The sequence below is a fragment of the Notechis scutatus genome, chromosome 3 (genome assembly GCF_049901735.1).
Source record: "Notechis scutatus isolate UNSWTSFEM ecotype Mainland chromosome 3, rNotScu1.2, whole genome shotgun sequence".
Classification (NCBI taxonomy): domain Eukaryota; kingdom Metazoa; phylum Chordata; class Lepidosauria; order Squamata; family Elapidae; genus Notechis; species Notechis scutatus.
In genome coordinates this window covers 92,771,140-92,792,948 of record NC_142011.1, presented here as the reverse complement: position 1 = coordinate 92,792,948, position 21,809 = coordinate 92,771,140, and the positions used below count along the sequence as shown (strand labels likewise).

Below are 21,809 nucleotides of genomic sequence, written 5' to 3'. Positions count from 1 at the left end.
AATGAGCAAGAAAAAAAAAATCCTTCCGGGACTGAGGCGGCCAATCACAGCCCGTGGGAGGGGGGGCTATGAAGAGGAGGTGGTTGGGCCGACTCCGAGGGCGGCTCGGAAAACCCGAGGAGGAGGAGCAGCAGCACGCGGTGTCCCTTCGGTTGGGCTCGGAGAGCGCGCGAGGCTGAAGTGTGCTTAGGCTGTTTCGTAGGGTGAGGTGGGCCCAATCGCCTGCATATTGCAAAGCCTGGCGTTTCGCGTCGTAATAATAGAATGCCATTGGATTAATTGAGAAGAAGGCTACGTATCCTGTGGCTGTGCTTGCAGGACACGCGGACTTGCAATGAGGCTGACCGTATGGTAGCCGAGGGCGTTGTTGTAAACTCAGCTCGGACTATCGATGTTCTTCTGTCTTGTCAAGCACTTCCAACACCGCAATTTATTTATTTATTTATTTCTTTATTTATTTGATTTGCCAATTGTTTACAAGATAATAAGTATAAATGTATACATAGTTGTGAATACATGAAATGGTTACATATAAGAAAAATAAAAGAATAAGAGAAACAATAGGACAGGGACGGTAGGCACGTTGGTGCGCTTATGCACGCCCCCTTGTGAACTGTTAAATTGTAGTGCAAGGCTTAAGTGGTGTGTGCAAACGCGGGTATTTATTTGAGCGCTTTTAGTAAGGTCTTAAACGCATTTGACCAAGGTTTTTTAAAAAAATGATATAAAAAGATTCCTTAAAAAAAAAAAGGCATACAGGTTTTGAAAACTAGAATGATAAAAGTCTATGGAGATTCTCAGTTATTCAGGTCAGGATTGTCCCTTTTTTTCAAGAGGCAACTGGACTTTCTGGTTTTTCTTTGAAGGCGTTTCGCTTCTCATCCAAGAAGCTTCTTCGGCTCAGAGCTTGGATGAGAAGCGAATCGTCTTCAAAGAAAAAACAAAAGTCCAGCTGCCTCTTAAAAAAAGTACCTTTGGGACTAGAACAGAGGTCCCCAAACTTGGCAACTTTTAAGACTTGTGGACTTTTCTAGGTCCTCAAGTCTTAAAGTTGCCAACTTTGGGGACCCCTGGAGTAGAATGATAAAAGATACCTGGAATCGGGCTCATGGTGTGCCTTGTCACTTGTGATTCAACAGGTTACTGAAGCACTAAAATCTCTTCAACCTTTGCATTTGCTACTTTTTCTTTTTGACCTACCACTCGTGTTAAAATCTCATAGAACATAGAATAGCAGAGTTGGAAGGGATCTTGGGGGGGCATCTATTCCAGCCCCCCTGCTCAAGCAGGAGTCCTTATATACAATTTCAAGCAAATGTCCAGTCTCTTCTTAAAAACCTTAAATGTTGGAGCATCCACTACTTCTGAAGGCAAGCCCTTCTTCCAATTAATTGTTCTCCCTGTTAGGAAATTTATCCTTAGTTCTAGGTTGCTTCTCTCCTTGATTAGTTTCCATCTGTAGAAATAATTGGAAAAAACTAGAAAATTTGCAGCACTTGACCACACAGTAGATTGGTATTTATAGCCATTAAGAGGAGAAATTGATTATTGAGACAGTGATATAAAATGGATCCAGTTGCCTTGGACTGGATCAAATGTAAATGGTTTGTGCTTAACAGTTCAGATTAGAAAAAGATAGTCACATTCACGTCTTCCTTGTGATTATAGATAAAATCCCAATGTGTGAGAAAGGGGGAATGGTTGCACAACTTGGATGAATTCATTTCTTTGATAAGGGGTGGGGGGAAATAGAAGGAGATATAAAATAGAAAAAAGAGGAGACCTAGGTGGCAAGTAGATGAGATAGGTCTGGAGATTAGCCTACAGAGATGAAAGGATAAATCTATTGTAACCATGCCACATTTTAGAATCAAGAGTTACTTACAGAGAATGAGGAAATAACAAAAAGATACTGAAAAATATAACACTCCAGATTATTAACTCTAAACTTGCAAGTCATTAAGTGGAAGGTGTCTCAGTGAAGAAATTCAAGGATGCCTTGGGAGCGGCAGAAGCCACAACAGAGACTGTATATAAGTCCCAGGTTCTGTTGCAGGGGACACCACTCCTGCCTTTGAGATCAAAAATCCAAAATCTTTAGGTTTAGTGCTTTTACATTAGAATACAACTGACCTAAACACTGAACATTCCAAGATAGTGATAGGAATTTTGTTCAATTTTATTTTGGCTATATTATTGTATAGCATTTCATCTTTAAACATAGTCACTTTAGATTTATCATAATTATCTGCTATTCTATAATCGACTATTTCAGCTTAAGTAAACAAAACCATATCATCTGCATAAGGCTAAAGTAAAATATTTTCTCATATAGAGGGAGGAAAGAAATACAGTTCACTTAGTTCATATAGCAGATCATTAATAAAGTACGGTAATTAAAAAAGGAAAAGTGTCCAAAACCCAGGCTTGCTTTGTCTTTATTTTGATTCACAATTGTTTTAAGGAGGATACGATGAAGAGGAAGGCTTTCTTTTGTTCTGTGTGAGAAAAAAAGGCCTAGCTAGATACAGAAAATGAAAATCAGTGATCCCATCTTGTTAAAAACCTCCAAAGAAGTTCAGTGTCAATTGAGTTATTTTATGACATATATAAATAAGCTCAAACCTGATTTATATCAAGAGTTGAAGGTTAATTCCATAGGAAAAAGGAATGTGAAAGAAATTTAGATAACCATAATGACAATCAAAGAAAGCAGATTCCCATATTTGTATATATGTATGCAGGTAATTTATATAGCCATGAAATATACTTGGATCTCAATTTGCACAGGAATTTCTGAGACTACAGGCAGTCCTCAACTAATGACGAAAATTGAACCCAAAATTTATGTTGCTGAGTTAAGACATTTGTTAAGTGAATTTTGCCCCATTATATGACCTTTCTTGTCATAATTGTTAAATAAATCCCTGCAGTTAAGTTAGTAATACGACTGTTATGTGAATCTGGCTTCCCCATTGACTTTGCTTGTCAGAAGGTCATAAAAGGTGATCACAATACCCTGGGTTGCTGCAACCATCATAAACACGACTCAGTTGCCAAGCATCTGAATTTTGATCACATGACCATGGGGATGCACATGACCATGGGGATGCTCAATGGTCGTAAGTGTGAAAAACAGTCAAGTCACTTTTTTCACGGCCATTGTTAACTGTCACTAAACGAACTTACAATTTGGAGACTACCTGTATAGAATTTAAATAGTAATATTTTTTGTTCTTAGTTTTGAATATGGATATAACAATGAAAAAAGATGACCTTGTGAAGATTATTACATTTACACCACCATTGTATAAGCAACGTTACCATTTTATTAAGCAGTTGGTGGATAAGCATAAACCTAAAAAGGTTAGTATGTGTTTCCTAGTACATTTTTTTTCAGTATGACTAACTGCACTAGAACTCTAATCCTTAAAGTTATTACTTTGCTGTGATAAAATACAGTTGAAAAAAATTGAATTAGGAATTGTAATACAATAGGAAGACTCCAAACAACTAATGTAGGGAGTATTTATGTATTTGTCATGAATAGTATAAATTGTATTAGATTTCCAAACTTATTTCATGGAACCTCTAGCACAGGGCTGTCAAATTAGGTCTGGATGTGTCATGCGCTGGCCACGCCCCCGCCCAGTTTCGTGAAGGGGAAAAAAGTCCTGACATGTCATATGACACCACCATGATGACACGAGTTTGACACATCTGCTCTAGCAGTTCCCAAACTGTGCAGTGTGAGTACCCCAGAACAATTAGACAGTTCTGTTTAGTAAAAATATCTTGTTATGGTTCTCCAAGGCATCTCAGTGCACAGATTGGGAACCACAGCACTGAGGGGTGTACATTTTAAATATTATGGTTATTATTCAAGTAGATGCTGTGAAAAAGCATTTCAATAAAACAGTAGACCCTTACTCAGATCAGAAAAATAAAGAGTAGTGGACTTCTGGACCTTGGGCTTTCTAATTCAATCTGCCTTTGGATTATGGATTTCCTGTCTGGCTGCTCACAGAGGGTCAGATTAGGTAATCATACCTCTTCAGCCCTTATTCTTAACACTGGTATACCACAGGGTTGCGTGTTGAGTCCCTTACTCTATACTCTTTATGTGCATGACTGCATTCCCACTCATGCTAGTAATACTATTGCTAAATTTGCAGATGATACAACAGTGGTGGGACTTATCTCCAGGGGGGATGAGTCTGCCTACCGAGATGAGGTAGACCGGTTGCTTTTGTGGTGTGGAGACAGTAACTTGGTCCTCAACACCAATAAGACCAAGGAACTTATAGTGGATTATAGAAGGAACAGATCAGACATCCAGCCCTTGCTTATCAATGGAGACCGAGTGGAGCAAGTGGCCAGTTTTAAGTTTCTGGGTGTTACCCTAAAAGAAGACCTGACCTGAGGTGCCCACATTGCAGCCCTGGTCAAAAGGGCCCAGCAGAGATTATACTACCTGAGACTTCTCAGAAAACAACAACTGAATGAAAAACTGCTGGTGACCTTCCACTGCTGCACCATAGAGAGCATTTTAACATACTGCACCTCTGTATAGTTTGCCAATTGCACAGTGGCAGATAGGAAAGCAGTCCGGAAGGTTAATGTCATTGCCCAGAAGATCATTGGTTGCCCTCTCCCCTCTTTGGAAGAGCTTTATAGCTTCCGTTGCCTTAAGAAAGTTCAAAACATTCTCAAAGATCTATCTCATCCTGGGAACCCTTTTTTTGAACTTTTTTTTTTTTTTTTAAACAAGTTTTATTAATTTTTAAAACACACAAATTATCATTATTCATTACATGTTTAAACCTTTTTTCATTGTCAATTTAACAAGTCAGATAAATTATAATTCTATTTTAAACCATTTCCATACAACATACCAAAACCTCTTATTCAATTTCTCTTTACTTCTTATTCAATATCATTATTATTATTTCATCTGTTTCTTTCTGACTTAGTTACCATTATTCTCATTCTATATTTCTACAAGTTTTAACTAATTCTCCCCCCAAAAGACATATACACACAACACACAAAACATAAAAAAAATCTTTTTGGAAAGTAACTTGGACCCAGGTGTCTCTCTCTTCATGGACATCAATTATATTCATGCTCATCTTACATATCATTACTTATTTTATTTACCATTCTAAGCCTTCTATATTAACTTCCCCACATATTTCACACTTCTTACTTCTATCTTAATTAATCATCTTAGTTTGAATCGTTATATTTATATCTTTTGTCCATTTTTTATCATCCCTTTGTCTCATTCCTTATAAAAAAAAAAGAAAATAAGTTTCTCCTGAAATCATTAATCAGAGTATGATGCCTTTCTATCTCCCCCTAAGTTAATCAAATTAATCTTTAAAATAATATCTAATACCCAATCCGATTTTGCTTGGTACATTCTATCTAACTAATACATCCAACATAATTAAGTACATAATTAGACAATAAATCCAAATATTAAAAAAAGATACTATAATAAAAATTTTATAATAACCTCAATACCATAGTCTTATTAAACTCTTTAATTAAAACAATATTCTAAACCTCCCCTATTATTAAGTTTTAAAGCCAATCATTTTTAAACATTTTAACATTTTAATCTCTTATCAACTCTTAAATCATTACAATACTACCATCTCATCTTATGTACCTTGCAAAATCTTTTTTTTTTAAAAAAAAATTATACTTTATCCATTATCCATAAAAATTTCTTTTTTTCATTTAATTTCAAAACATTGTAGCTTTTCTCCACCTTTTCCCTTTCTTTCTTCTCCCAACAAACCTTTCTACCCCCTTCTTCTAGCCTCTGCCTTACCAGCTTCCCTTCTCTGTCGTATTCCTTTTCCCTTTTGTTTACTATCATCATATTGGTTTTGCACCTTATTTTTCCCTTTCTTAAATGTTTTTTAGATCTTAAGTCCTTAAGTCCTTTAGTTTTCTTCTTTTCTCTTCTTTTCTTTTCTTTCTCTCTTCCTTCTTTCTGGATCAAATTCTGAGATTCATTAAAAATGGCTCCTTCCTTTCTTTCTTGTTCCTCTGCTGTCTTCATCTGTTGTAATGTTTGTTGATAATTAGTAAGCGCCATTTCTAAGAAAAGGAAAGCTTCTTCCACACCATCTTTACCATTTTTTTTTGCTTGTTCATATTCTTTTCTTAGTTCCTCAACAGAAAGAGCCATTATAAATCTTTTCTTTTCTTTTCCCTTCTTTCTTCTTACAACAACCAGAATATTCAAAAGAAAATAAAAAAATAAAACAGTCCCAAAGTTATCAGTCAGTCCAAACCAAGGCAGAGTTCTCACTTTCTCCTTCTGGGGTAATATCAATCCAAGAGAAAGAAAGTCCAAATCTGTTTAAAATCTTATTGCAATATATTCTTGTCTTCAAATCCTTAAGGCATCTGCTCCAACAAAGTCTTAGCATACAAATATTTTCTTTTTAATCCTCTCTCTTCCCACTCATCGCTTAAAACCAATTTTCACCTAAAAGAAATAGGTTTCTTAATATCCAGTTATTTATTCCGTGGGAAAAGAGGGAAAGCTATCCTTTCAGCACCTTCAAACAGCTGCTTTTTCCTCTTCTGGCAGGTATTATTCAGAAAGTCATACTTTTCAGGAATTTTATTAAATATGTCTTAGAGTCCTAGGAGCCAAGAAAACTTTCTCCTCTCAATCACTTTCTCCACTTCCTCCTGCGCATTCTTACCTGGCTGCCAGCTTCTTTGTGGCGGCCATTACAGACCGCCGCTGCACCGTCCTGGGAAAAGGGAGTTCTGCCGGCAGGGAGGAGTCTGCAACACCCCCAAACCCTTCTCCGGATCCCCCTACCTTCAGCTGCCCCTGCAGTGGCCTAGCTCCGCACCCGTCTGGGTCGGAGCCCCAAAAACGGCTAGCGCGGCAGGGATCGCGCAGCCGCAAATCCCTGCCGCTCGCGGCCGACAAACCGGAAGTTCTCCCTTTTTTTTGTTCAAAACATTCTCAAAGATCTATCTCATCCTGGGAACCCTTTTTTTGAACTATTACCATCTGGCAGACGGTACAGAATAATAAAAACGACAAATAGGCTGAAAAACAGCTCCTATCCCAGGGCAGTAGCTCTTTTGAATTCTGCTGTATACTGCAGTGTTGGTGTGGTGTCAGGGGTTTCCGGTTCAATGTGTGAAGGGTGAAGGAGGTGTGTTTGTGTTTATTTTCATGGTCATGGTCATGATGTGACTGAAGATGATGTTTGATTTCGTTGTACGAGGTGCAATGACAATAAAGTACACTAAACTAGTAGTTAAATAATATACTCTGAAGTCACAAGTAAGCTGTTGTTGGCATGATCATAGTGTATTGAAAAGCCACAGCTGAATCCATTCATAATCTGTAAAGCCATAAACTATGGATTTAGAATTCACAGGAAAGCTACAGTTGCACAGCTTGCTAAATTAAAAACAAACAACATTATAGGTTCATGGCATGGTAAGGGTTACTTGGTTATTGGGTTAAAATAATAATTGCTTAGTGGGATGTGTGAACCTTTTAAATTAGAAATATTTGATCTGGTTTTAGGTAAGCAAGATTCATTTTTAAGAGTTGTATATGTGTGCATGTTTGATGGATTTTGCTAATAATATGCATGGTGATTTTTGCATATGATTTCTGTATAAATATAAGTATTGAGGATATTGTCCACTTAAAAATGTTACAGCATTTTCCCCCAATGCTGTAGATCACAGTCCTCTGTCACCATATAATTAACTTAATCAAGCCTAGCATTAAATCAGCATTCATTTTCATTACATAAGAAAACAGTATCGAACAAGTCTTATGTGTGATATTAGAAATTATATTAATTTCAAATTAACAGGTGGCAGATTTGGGATGTGCTGATTGTAGACTACTCTGGATGCTGAAATTCTGCAATTGTATTGAAGAACTTGTTGGGCTAGATATGAATGAAGAGGTGATGAAAGAAAACCTGTAAGTTGAATGTGTAAGTTATTTTTGGGAAAACAATGTTTTGTGCTCCAAACCTACCTACCTACCTACCTTCTTTCCCTCTCTCTGTCACTCTCTGCTAAGAAAAGAGTTATATTTTCCATTTCTGAAATGTTCTTTAAAAATATTGATATGATAGGTAAGTGCCTAATTGAGAGTTGATTATAACATTTTTGAGTTGAGGGAACAAAGAATATGGTTGTTCGTTTATGATCTTTCTCACATATACAATCTGCTATGCATTTCATTGCTATAAAGATCTCTAGCACAATTAATCAAAAAGTAATATATAAACATTTTTCTTTCCTGATAATACCATTTTTGCACTTCACTTGTTTTGCTATTTTTAATGAGTAAGGAAAACTTACTATCATTTTCATTCCTCTCAGGAAAATAATTAAATGGACAGTAGTTCAAAAAATAATGCTGTATGAAAAAAAATCTATTCAGTGTCCACAAATTAATAATATTTTATTTAATAGTAGTCTAACATATGTCACAAAAATATGGCAATAGACCAAGGAGATCTGTTGGTATCCAAAGAAACAGTATCCATGTCATTCATAAATCAGCCAGACATTATTCAGATTGTACCTACAATGCACTGGATGGGGGAGAATATTAAAATTCAAGTATTTTTTACTTATAGTCTTCTTTCATGTTGAATGATGGAAGCTGAATTATACATTCCTGATTTATAGGACATGCAAGATGAAAAGGGAGATGAATAGACAAAAACAATACTTTCATTCTGTGCAATTTATTTGCTTCCAGGTATTCGCTGTCTCCCCTTCCTAGTGACTATCTTCAGCCAAGTGAAAGACAGCTGACAGTCACCCTTCTTCAGGGTTCAGTTGCTCACAAAGATCCTTGTATGCTGGGCTTTGATATGGTAACCTGCATTGAATTGTGGGTATTACTTTGATATTTCATATTAGTTGATGAATGTTTAAAAAGCAAACTCAGATGACTAAAAACACAATTTTCTTTATATATACTACTAAAATTCTTGTTCTTACACTCTTTGATCCAAGGCACCTCAGATGGACTAACTTACAGTATGCATCCAAAATCTGGGACCCATGGCTCTTGTGAAAGAAATTTTATAAAACCTTTTATGACATCGAAATTATAATAATACAGCTTATTGACCTAATGCAAAATATAAACCATTTCCTGTGCTGATGTTTGATTGTGTTATGGGTTGTTTTTAGCTACATCTTTGAATGTATCCTGCCTTTCCCAGTGAAGGTAGAATATTAGAAGTTTTATCATTGTTTGAAGGCATTAAGGAAATTGGTGAGGAAATATCTCTGAAAGAATGATCCAAAGGATGATGGGTTATCTAGGATATTTATAAATTTCTATTTCCTGGTTCTTAGCAAAGTCTCATAAATAAGGAATGTCTTTTCTTAGTTTTTCAGTTTCTTAGACTATAGAACAATGCAAATATGATCTGGAAGTAAAGAAGTATAAAAGCACAATTTTTATACTGGCAGTGCAGTATATTAAAGTTAATTTGTAATTCAGGACAAGCAGGACAGTGATTCTATCTCTCCTACTATTGTTTTGCTCCTGTGCCGTTGATTTTCCATCTATACCCAAAATTTGAATATTGGTGATCAATTCTGTTCTCTGCATCAATTCATTATAACAATTGCATTGAAGTCCTGGAATATTGTTAAAGTAAATATATTCACTTGATCTGAAAAGTAAAAAGATCTTTTTTACAACTTTGTACTTACAGAATAGAACACCTAGAGGCAAAAGAGCTTGAGAAATTTCCAGAAGTAGTATTTGGTTTCATGTCTCCAGCCATGATCATAATTAGCACACCAAACTCAGAATTCAATTATTTACTTCCAACAGTATCATTTAGACATCCAGATCATAAATTTGAATGGAATCGAACACAATTTCAGAACTGGTAAGTTCCTTCAATCTTGTATAGATTGTGTGGTGAAAGAATAAAGAACAAAGATAGATATTTTAATGTAAAACTAAAATGCAACAAAACAAACCATTGCTTTTAATAGTCACTATAATTCTGAATATATGGAGGTTATCTTTTCTTCCTTGCTTTTATGTTATTTTAAAAATGTATATGCTACTCTTTTCCCAGGTTTTCCCAGCCTTGCACTACTTTAAAATTAGCCATGAAAAAGGACATTAAAACAGTAGTACTATAAATACAAACCATGAAAGCCTAACAGCAACCAAAATCATTAAATGGTGTTTTGCAATACATTAATATTAAATATTGAACTATTATAGTAAAAGGCTTGGGAGAAATAGAAAGTCGTTGCCTAGTGCTAGACAGAAAAATAGTAGATACTTAGCAGTGTTTCACTACAGTTGGGAAATGCTGCCTTCCCTAAAGATGAGTAGGAATATGTGGGAATAAAAATCTTCAAATAATTTATTCTCACAAGATAATGCAGTTAACACGTTGTATGTTAACACCAGTACTTTGAATTGGAAGTAGAAATGAAGCAGGAAATAATGAAAATCAGATCAGACCAATCTCATATTTTACTGCCAGTTTTGAAATGGTGACAGTTAAAAAAAACACAACACCACAGGAGTGATAGTGTTTTGTATTTAGGGTTATCATATCTAGTTGATTTAACAATAACTCCAATGATCGGAAAGTAAGTGGAAAATGATGTAACAGGTCAATCCCATCCATTCTATATATTTATGGGAACCAAGATTTTAAAAGGCATGTACAAAAGTGAAATTTAACATCTTAACTTTTCTCATAAAATTAAATTATCTTGAAAAGGGTTTATCTAATGATATTGAGAAATATTGTCTCATGGGTCTCGAATTACTGCTTCGTCATAGCTCCTAGATTCAACATACCAAAATTCTTATCTGTGAAAGCCTGTTCACTGAGAGGTTTGAGCCATTTGCTGCATGTTTAATAGTATGAAAAAGAGACAGCCACTTTCAGGAAGTTGCTTCCTTTCTTGTTTTGAGATTACAGAATTAAGAGTTGTTAACGTCAGCCTTATTTGCTTCCAAATATATTGTAAAAAAAATGAACAAACAAACCCAAAAAGAGACACTGCAAAACTGGGGAGACAATTTTTTGATTACTGGCTTTGCATGTAGAAAACATGGTAAAATGGTAACTTTATTTCTAGTAGTCACTGTTGTCCACCTCACTGCTAAATCAGGTACATTTCCATTGCAGTGATAATGGAAAAGGAGAAACAGAGTGCCCTTCCCACCAATAAACCTTACTCTTCTTTCTTTCTTGACCTGTTTTCATAAGCATGACCATGTATTGTTGTGACACTAAGTGAATAAAATTATTTGTTGTATTGGGCTGTGTTTTTACTGTCTAGTTGTAGTTAAGATATTTAGAGTAGACATAGAAGGTTGGAATGTGTGATGTGCTTGTTTGTTAGAATAAACCCCTTTAAACTTCTTAATTTTTCTTTCCTCATAAATTTAGGGCTGTGGATGTTGCTGCTCGATATGATTACACAGTAGAGTTTACTGGAGTAGGAGCATCACCTCATGGGAAGGATGTTGGATTTTGTACACAAATTGGAGTGTTTATAAGAAAAAACCTAAGAAATGTCGAGCCTGAAAGATTTGAAGAATGTCAGAGAAGAATTTATAAAACTGTAGGTAGATCTTTTTCTTTTGTAAGATCAGACAATTTTCATTTGAAGGAACTATTTTGAAACATATAACAATCAAAATACTGGGCTTCTGCCTCTTTATATCAAACACACTTTAGATCAGGGTAGCTGTAAATGTTAAAATATCTACTGGAAAAGAAGTTCAATTGATTTCAGGTGGTCTTCCAAATAAATATGTCTCGAGAAAGCAAGACTATGGAAAGTCTTTCAGATATGTCAACTGGAGTTTAAGAACTCCCATTATTCTTAGATAATTTAAACCAAAAAATTTGGATGTAATGAGATTACTACCAAGACAGATAGTCCTCAAATTATGAGCAAAATTGGGACTGGAAAATTAATTAGCAGAGTCATTAAGTGAGGCAACACATGATGCACCTGATTTTACAAGCAAATCCCCATGGTTGTTCAGTAAATCATGTGATTGTTAAGCGAATCTGGCTTCCCCCATTGATTTTGCATATCTGGAGCCAACTCAGAAGATCAAAAATAACAATCACAAAACTGCAGGCCTTTGCAATAATTGTAAATGCGAGCTGGCTCCCAAGACCCCAAATTGTATGTAAAATATGTAAAAAATGAGAAGACATCTACTCCATGAAACAATTATATCTTGCATATTCATAGTTCAACATATATACTTGCTTAGAAATAAGTTTCATGTTTAAGGAGATTTACTTTCTATCAGCATGTAAACAGTAGACTGTAATAAGCTTCTTGTAATTTGTGAAAAATTTCAGGTAAGATATACTGCTTTATGTATTGGCTAGATATTTTTTTTACTTGTTCTGAGCATATTCATCTGGGTCCTCATGCTTGTTGTTCAAGGTTTTCATGTTCCAATTTTATGATTTTTCCAGGCTTCTGCTACTTATCATGATTTTGCCTTGTGCAATGGACTGCATTTGATATTTCATCATCAGTTTCAGAAACCACTCTATGCAATAGAGCTGCTAGCACCTGTTGATGCATACATAGGGAATATTAGAGTTACTGGAAAGTTCACTGCCCTTGCAAAACCAAAGAATGATAACTGGAACTAGAACACATGTAGCAAACTACTGTAATCAACATAATCCTACTGAATTGCATTTATTATTTCTGTTCAAAGATGTAATTTCTTCTGGCATAGATCAGTTTGATCTGAATGCCCTTATGTGAGGTTTTGATTCAGAACCCCATGTTGTGAGCTCCCAAACAGCATCAAAGGCCTCCTTCCAGATCAGGTAGTTTCTCATTTGTCATCACAAGTAATTTGTGACTAAGTCAGGAATTTCAATCTATATGACATTTTTAAAGAAAATAGTTCAGTCACCAAATGGCAATTGGAATAAGGATTCAAGAGTAAGGAAACACGGGAACAAGAGTCATGAGCTGAAATTCTGAATGATTGATCCCAATGAAGGCTGAAGGCAAAGTGATTACATAAATCTATCTGCAGGCAATTGTCAGCAACTATTTTGATCTGGCCCTTTGCCTAGTGAGGAGCCTCATTGAGTAGCATTGATGTGTAAGTTTGTTGCTGAGGATTGGGGGTTGTAGCCATCATCTGACTGCTCCAACTGATCAAGAGATGTCTGTGGTGGATCAGCCTCAGATGAATCATGGCTTGATGATTCCTGAGGCTGACAATCTACAGCAGGGGTCTTCAAACTTGACAGCTTTAAGACTTGTGGACTTCAACTCCCAGAATTTCTTTTCCAGTCATGTTAGCTCAGGGATTCTAGGAGTTGAAGTCCACAAGTCTTAACCTTGCCAAGCTTGAAGACCCTTGATCCACAGGCTCAAATGGAACAATGTCAAGAGTGAGGTTCTGAAGCTAAATTGTGGCCCATGGCAAGTAGACACTAAAAAAAGAAAGACACTCTGTACTCTGATGTTTTTCCATCAGTTGAAGACCTCTCAGGAAGGAGCTGTACCTATTGTGTACTAAAGTGGGAAGGGCATCTACACAGAAAACTATAAAGAATTAGTTGTTTATAACTTGATTCTGAAGTATTGTAAACTTGCCATAAAGTTTAATGTTGAGTATTATAGTTTATAATAGCTAAATATGTAAAAGCTTTTAAAACATTTGATGTGCTATATAAATGCCTTGAATTTTGTTTTTTCTTGAGAAAGGTTTTCAAAGTCATATATCCAAGCCTTAAAGATGAAAAGTATTTGCAGAATGCAGTGGTCAATGAAGTTTTTCGAGCAGCAGAGATAATTGCAAGGAAACACCTGGACTATAGAAAATCTGAATATAAAAAGCACTGTGAGACTCTCATTGGAACAGAATCCCAATTTCAGCAATCTACTTTCCAGATGTATTTGGATGATTTTCCTTTCTCTGAAGCTGATAGTAAAATTATGCAGCCAATGGCTAAGGGAAATGTTATCTATGTACCTCTTGCAAAAATATTTTCTTTTTCCAAAGTCAATCAACTTTGTGGTACCTTTGAAAAACTCAATAAGCTTGTAAGTGGCAAAATTACACTAAGCCATGATGGTTCTGCAGTGATGATTGAGATGGACTATGAAGATGAACAACAGGATGGTGATCAGAATTAAAAAGAACAGTTCCTGTCATGAACATAATAGTCTCATAATTGAAATTCTAGTAATTGCTGGTTTAAAATTGGACTTAAATACTATAATCAGATGTGACATTTTAGCATTAAATTGGATTATAGATGGTTGAGTAACTTCTTAGTCTCCAAGAGTGGCTCTTGGTTTTGTTTTTCACCTGAGGAAAGTAGCTTGTTACCAAGGGGCTGTTGCCCACAAAGTGGATGAGGTAATATTATACTAGGTAATACTTAAGGGTGAAGGAACCCTTCCTTAAAAATATAACAAAAAATGAAAAATTCAAACTCAAGTAAGCAATACAACTTTTCAAACAATTGGAAGTACAGTGAGAGTGCAGTTTACTACATAACTCTGAATAAGTTTGAATGAAAAGATGTCAGTCTAATCACAAAGCAAAAAAAAGTGATTGAAACAAGTTTAAAAATTGATATTCCTAATTTTAATACTGCAAAAAATAAAATTTAAGGAGTTTTGTAGTAAAATATAGAGATTGCTGTACAAAAGATCATTAGTATATACTAGATAAAATGAAGTATTTGCTAGTAATACACTGAAGTATGGTAAACATTGAGTACTTAACTAAATAAACCCCCTGTAATCATGTATTACGCTTTTGTGCTTTTTCTCCAAATGTCTTAATATTTCTGTGCTACAAAATAACTTGCTAACATGTTTGCGTGATTGATTTGCAGAGTCTGAGGGGATAACTATACAGGTAGTTTCAATCTTGCTTTCAAATTCTATCAGCAGGAATGACAGAAACTGATCCTGTCACAATTCTTTTTTGTGATGGACATTCTAAATCTAAAATATTGTTAGTGGTAAGATGCAGCTCTCACTTTGGTGTCATTAAACTGGTTAATATCAAATATTTCCCCTCAGTTACAATAAAATATCTTCATCCCCATATCTTCATATTTAGAAATATAAAGGCTGCTCTCTGTACATTTTGTTGACAAAAGTGATCTTTCTATAATTAGTTTTGAAATATTGCTGAGATTCCCAGCAACGGCGAAGCGCATGAATGTTTATGCTATTCCAGTGTGGCAGTGAACAGCTCTATTACCTTTATCCACAAACAGCATTGGCATGTTTTCCTAAATATTGCTACTGTTTCTCACCCTTCACAACTTTAAGTTGTTTCAAGTTTGATATCCCTGAGAAGAGTGGAAACTAGCATGGTTTCAAGGAAACTTCCTATAACAGTTTATTTAGTGACTATTTTTACAAGTAAAGCACATAGGATTTTATTTATTGTATATTTGTATAACTGGCCATCACACATGAAAGTCATTCTGGGTGGCATACAATATTTTAAAATATTATAGAATAAAAATGCTCAAATTAAATGAAAATAGAATGCAAAAAATATGTGACTCATAATTAGCTGTGTCAAGAATCTCTGATGGCATATGACAGGGCTTTCAAACTCCCGGTCCGCGGGCTGGATGTGTCATGCACTGGCCACGGCCACACCTGATTTAGCAAAGGGGGAAAAAAATCCTGATACATCACATGATGCCACCGTGACGATGTGAGTTTGATATCCCTGGCATATGACAGGGAAACATAAATGTGGCAAACATCAATCTAGTAGAAAGCCAAATTCAGTAAACATTAAGTTCCTTTCTGTATAAAATGCACATATTAGAACATCAGAGTCTCTGGAATCGGTACCATCAAATACTTAATTCTGTGCCCCATAGCATCCAGAAGCCATCAGGAAAGTAAAAGCGCAGACAGATCTAAGAGAACTAAGACTATTGCCTTTCCCAGACTTGTCTTATAAAGGACATCAGTTAAGACAATTGGTGGTTCCTCGCTCCAATAACCAGGAGTGGAAAGTGGAGGGGAACATATTTAGATCATTAACAGCACTTTAACTACCTTCAGGTGAGTCTAAAAAGGAGCAGTAGGAAATGGATGATCCTTTTAAATATTAAAAAGCTTAAAGTGGTTTTCCCTAAGTGTGCATAGTACTATTGTTAAAGTATCCAGCATCAATCCCTGCAAATATTTAAAGCATTTACAATATTATGTTCCATGTAGTCAGTGAAATGAGCCATGATAAATATGATCAAGAAGAGGCCCTACATGGCTACAAATATCCACATCCTCAGACCTTGCACTCTAAAATGGATTTATAACACAAGACTGGGCCAGACTATATCTGACAGGTATTTGTATTCACATCAATATAAGCACACACAGGAGCTATTTTACCTCCAAAATTCCTTGAGTTGTGTATCCTGCACTATAAAATAAGGAATAGGTTTCGCATAGCATTTGGCTTTAACCAGCTTTTTAAAAAAGCTGGTTAACCAGGTTATTTAATATATTGAGAGAAATACATTTCTTGGCATATTTTATTGCCAAGCTCTAGTTAACTCTGTCTCTTTAATTCTCCTTTGCTAAAATACTTCATTGTTGAGGCTGAGATATTTCATTAGCCGAGGGTCTCTCAGAGGTCTCTGGGAATCGGAAGATTTGTCAGTGATATGTGATGTGATGCAAGTTCCATCTTTCATGTACATGCATGGAACATTGCAGCGTAGGTACTAAAAGACATGGAGTTTGCTTTGTATTGCCTTCATCCTCCCCCCGCCCCCCAAAAATGCATAGGCTCTCTTTTGTTTAAGGAATTTTCAATTCTGGTTTTTAATTTAAGCCAGTACACTACAGAAACTAATATGCATGAGAAAACACAAGGTGCTGTGGCCAGATAAACCAACTTAACTTTAACTTATAGGAAAAATAAAAATAAAACCATCGATGGCATCAAAATCAATTTTATGCCAATTCTTACTACACTTAGCAAATAAGTGAATTATTAATATATGATCAATATTATCTTTAGCACTAGGGATTTAACAAAAGGACTCCTTGAATAGAATTTATCTTTTATGGAAAATTATTGGCTCAAATAAGCCAGTTATTTGGCGAGTGAGGAGGGCAGGGGTGGTGAGGGTGGCTTGTGGCCTTTAAAAAAATACCTGAAAATAGGGTGCAATTAATTTAAAAATCCTTTTGCTTTCTGCACGCTATTTTCAGGAAAGGTAACCTGCTTTCTTTGGAATGAATTCTTGTAAGGGAAAAAGTAATGCAGGAAAAGTATTTAAATGTCTGTGATGATTATTTTAAAAAACAACACCAATAAAAGTTGAGGACAAATTTTATTGAATTTGTAAGTTCACTTTACAATGAAGTATTTTATGATAAAAATTTTGATTTTAATAAAAAAAACAGCATGTCAGTATACAGTTTACGCAAGTTTAATGCCATATAAATATGAAGATCATTTCCCATGTCTCAGATGATACTGGAATCACTTCATTAAAATAATACAATTAATAAAAGTGCATGATATTTGTTCAAACTTTACACAGAAGAATTAATACATAGAATGAGCATATAGAATAAGAAGACCTACCACCAACATGTTGAATGCCAAGAGAGAAATCCCCTCTGTACTAGGTTTAAAAGGAACAAAACTGGATATCTCTATATGGACTAATATTGCATTTTATCGTACAAATTATATTCACCATGGAATATTTAGTGAAAGTGATAATTTCTCATTATGAATACTGTAAGTGATCCTATAATTTATTTTAACCTGTGCATTCTCATACCAATTTGCTATTTCTCTAATTCAGTTATTTTCCAGGACTAAGATCCTTCATCAATAAATTCAAGCACTATCTTAGATTCATTTTAGTTAACCACACTGCTAGAAAGTTCAAAGTAAACTAAAGTATATTTCAAAATAAACCTTGTGCATTCCCTTTCCATTATTTTAACAGCAGCTTTAAAAACCTACTTAAAGTCAAGTTAGAATAAGTTGAAACATAATAGAACACTGTTGGGTACCATAGTAAAGAAATATTATTTTAAAAGTTCACGCATGTGATTTCAGCAAAAAAGCTATATTTATAAAAAAAACAGTATTTCAAACATTAGAAATCCTTCATTTAACTAAAAATTCATACTCTTTTCAAAAAGAATCAGTGATATGAAAACAGTACAAATAAGACATGAAATAAGATAGTATAATTAGCTTATTAAAAGTTATTTTTAAAGGTGTATCAATTTCTATTTTTTAAATATATGAGACCAGCTACTAAACTATTGATACAATTCAAGATTATTGGTAGTTTTCATACCATTAAGCAAAAAAAGTAAAAGTAACAGTGATGTTTCTGCTGTCAGATAATGCTTTGTTGAAATTGTTGCATAGGCAAATTATATTGTTTTGTTTATACAAATGTTTACACATCACAGTTCTGCCAGGATATTTCTTCTGTGTAAGTCTAATTGAAATAACTTCTATTTAAGAAGGCATGGAAAAAAGTGATTTAATACTGGACAGCGCTAGGAACAAAGCATTCATCCATGTAAGCGTTTGCACAGGTGATGCTGCATCTGACAAATATTTCACTCTCAAATGATATTTTCCAAGTTTTCTCTGCAAATTACCTTGTGAGCTCAAGTTCTCATTCAATCCTGTGATGATGATTTAGGTATAGACTAAATGTCAGTCAATACAACCTTATACTTTGTCAGTTTTAAGAATACGTACAGCACACTTGTTTGGCTCTGAGCATATTCAACAGTAATAAAATATGCGTATCCTATTTAGGGCTAGTCACTCATTTTCAAGTGATAACAAAATACATTACTGAAATGCATGTCATATTTTAAAACTACATGTTTATAAAAGTAATACTTTCTCAAAACACTTCCTTGAATAAGTACTTTCTATTTCCTATTCTGATTTGCCTATAGAAAACATTACTGAAGGTCTTCCATTTACAGACAACTGATTTCATATATGTTCAATTTTATAGATTTTTTCCTCTTTCCAAAAAAACCCCACCCCAATTTGGTTTACATATGGAACAATACAACAACTCCATCAACAAATCTGCCAACAAATTAGCAGTATGCTAAAAGGTGGGAAATTGCCCTTATAAATGGTTTCAGAAGAAGCTATTTTCAATATAAAGTATCTAAACAGGCATACCAGTGTATGCCAACTTTCAGAAGATTTCATCCTTCATAATATTGAGAAATAAATTCTGGAAATCCATCAACTTAGTCCAGTTCTTCTAGCGTTTTATAACTACTTGTTCATAAGCTCCAGATCCCACTCTGAAAGATTAAAGGAAAAATTAGAAACAAAAGGAAATCTTGAACTTGTACAGGTAGTCCTCAATGTATACTCATTCAGTGACCATTAAAAGTTACAGTGGCACTGAAGAAAGGATTTGAAAATGGGTCCTAATAGTTGTAGCGGTTGTAATGTCTCTGTAGTCATGTGACTGTAATTCAGGCATTTAGTGATCTCATAGTATCAATCACCATTTGCAATCTTCACTGCTGGCTTTTAATAATCAAAGACAATGGGAAAGCTGGCAGGTCACAAATAGTAATCATATGATTGTCAAATGCTATTAGGCCGGGCTCTTCAAACTTGACAGCTTTAAGATGTGTGGACTTCAACTCCCAGAATTCCTCCTCCAGACATGTTAGCTCAGGAATTCTGGGAGTTGAAGTCCACAAGTCTTAAATTTGCCATGTTTCAAGGCCCTTGCTCTTAGGATTCACCCTGCAGCTGCAACTGCAGGAACCACAATCATAAGCCAGTATGATCATGTAATATTGCATTTTATGATTGTGTTCCTTAGCAAAGGGACTTACCTGCAAGGTAAATTTATGCTTTCACACATGGTAGAAATTTCATATTGCAACACATTTGCAGTTGTCATTTTCGAAAAAATCAGTATATGTCTAAATACCAGGACATAATATTAGCACATTCTGTGCTCAGGTGATAGAATAGAAACATTTTCAGAATCATTCAGAAAACATTTTCATACCAGAGAGGCATACTGGGCAGTACGGATGCAATAGCAAGGTAAATATTTGAAGTCACATTTTGTTGTGGACCCTTTTTCTTTAGCAACTAATGGCTTCTTCATTTCATTTCTTTTCACTTCTTCATGTGGAAGTTGGCATAAATCCATATGAAAATTGGGAATATTACCACTTAGATATTTAGCTTTTTTAAAGGTGTGCTTTAAAAAATGGATTCCATCAAAGTTACATTAATTAGAATCTAAACTCAAATGGTCCTTTGAGATTGTTTTGATTTAACCAAAACATGAAGGCCATAGTCTTACAAACAAGAAAAGGAGGAAAGTAACAAAGCTCATATGGGAGGCTGACAGGAAATCTCAGGTTTGTGGAAAAAGACTGTACAAATTATTTCTATTTCATTGCTAATTGAGTTAATCTTTTAACCTTATATCTGATGAGAAAAAAATAGATAAGATTGTTTTGGGAGTAGGTTTTTATGTTAACCCTTTTTTTTTTCAGAAGAAGCCAGAATGTTAAAGAATGTTATCCACCTACCAATTTACAAGTAAGTTTAACCAATGTATAAAATGAAACATAAATAAATGCATTCAAAGAATGGAGAAGGCTTGTCTTTTATTCTTGCAAGTTGAACAACTGGTGTAATTTCTTCTTTTCATAAATAATTTTCTTGTTTTCCTGCTTGTTCCACGTTCCCCTATCCTTTTCTCTATCTTCAATATTAGAATATAACACAAAGACTGTGTTATATTCTTTCATGCTATATAAAATGAAAGTTTTTGACGCTTTACTGTAATGATTTAAATCAATGTTTCTCAGTTGTGGCAACTTTAAGATGTATGGACTTTAATTCCCAGAATTCCCCAGCCAGTATGTCTGGCTGAGGAATTCTAGGAGTAGAGGTCCATACTTCATAAAGTTGTCAAACTTGAGAAACACTGATTTGAAGTGTTGTGATATGCTGATTATGTCACAGATAAATGGATGCATTACATTAACGACATACCTATTAGGTAAGTGATGACTTCCAAAGGCAGTGCTCCCTCCAGGACCTACAAAAAGTCTTAGCCCTTCTTCTGCAAAAATAGATATTAAAATATGCAATATTACTACATTTGACAAGCTGTTTTGTAGAAGAACTATGACGCAATCAATGTTTCCTTTCTCTTCCAGCCATAAGTATGGCTAGGAACCTTTGGGAGCAGAAAGGGATATGATGGGAGAAGTTTCAAACAAACTGGAATTGTGGAAACTGCAATCCCCCCTTACTTTAGATTACTATATATAGATTCTCTAGAGTTACCAAATTATACATAGATATTTAATAAATAAAATAAAAATACAGTTTGTATTAATTCTACAAATACATTTCTAATCTGAACAGTTGTTTCTCCTCAGAGTGTCAAAAGATTTAATGCTTTCATCAAAATGATCAAAGCAGCATTGGCCAGCAAGGTTGGCCACTGTATGCATACATATATCATAACCACATCCAAAAGGGGTGGAACATATCTTTGTCTCACTGGTGTGATGCTCTTTGCATAATTTGTCCCTCTCTGTGGCTGCTGCTATGTTTCTTCAGTAGATGCTATTTTTAGTACCTTTAACAATTACATCATTAATGATTTTCCTCTGTATAACCTAAGAGTTGGAATGATCCAACAATTTATTTTCAAGTTTTCATTCTTGTTTTCCAA

General features: G+C 34.9%; 2 protein-coding genes across 3 annotated transcripts in view; one reads left to right on the top strand and one right to left on the bottom strand.

Annotated features, from left to right (window-relative positions):
• Nucleotides 1-55: 55 nt before the first annotated feature.
• On the top strand, nt 56-14,837 carry HENMT1 (HEN methyltransferase 1). 2 transcript variants are annotated; one of them, XM_026671760.2, is made up of 7 exons: nt 56-203; nt 3,242-3,366; nt 7,878-7,990; nt 8,783-8,917; nt 9,756-9,935; nt 11,472-11,646; nt 13,786-14,837. In XM_026671760.2, exons 2-7 carry the CDS (start codon nt 3,250-3,252, stop codon nt 14,215-14,217), a joined length of 1,152 nt encoding a protein of 383 aa, XP_026527545.1. In that variant the 5' UTR covers nt 56-203; nt 3,242-3,249; the 3' UTR covers nt 14,218-14,837. The 2 variants fall into 2 exon arrangements, with proteins under 2 accessions (XP_026527545.1, XP_087816895.1); XM_087960769.1 differs by having other exon boundaries at nt 88-208.
• Nucleotides 14,838-17,389: 2,552 nt separating this feature from the next.
• EEIG2 (EEIG family member 2) overlaps nt 17,390-21,809 on the bottom strand; it is a 29,504-nt gene continuing 25,084 nt past the window's right edge. Inside the window, exons 10-11 of the mRNA XM_026671763.2 lie at nt 21,119-21,188; nt 17,390-19,386 (exon numbers count right to left, since the gene is read on the bottom strand). Of these exons, the coding sequence (XP_026527548.2) occupies nt 19,344-19,386; nt 21,119-21,188 (113 nt within the window). The 3' untranslated portion in view covers nt 17,390-19,343. The remainder of the gene's footprint in view (nt 19,387-21,118; nt 21,189-21,809) is intronic.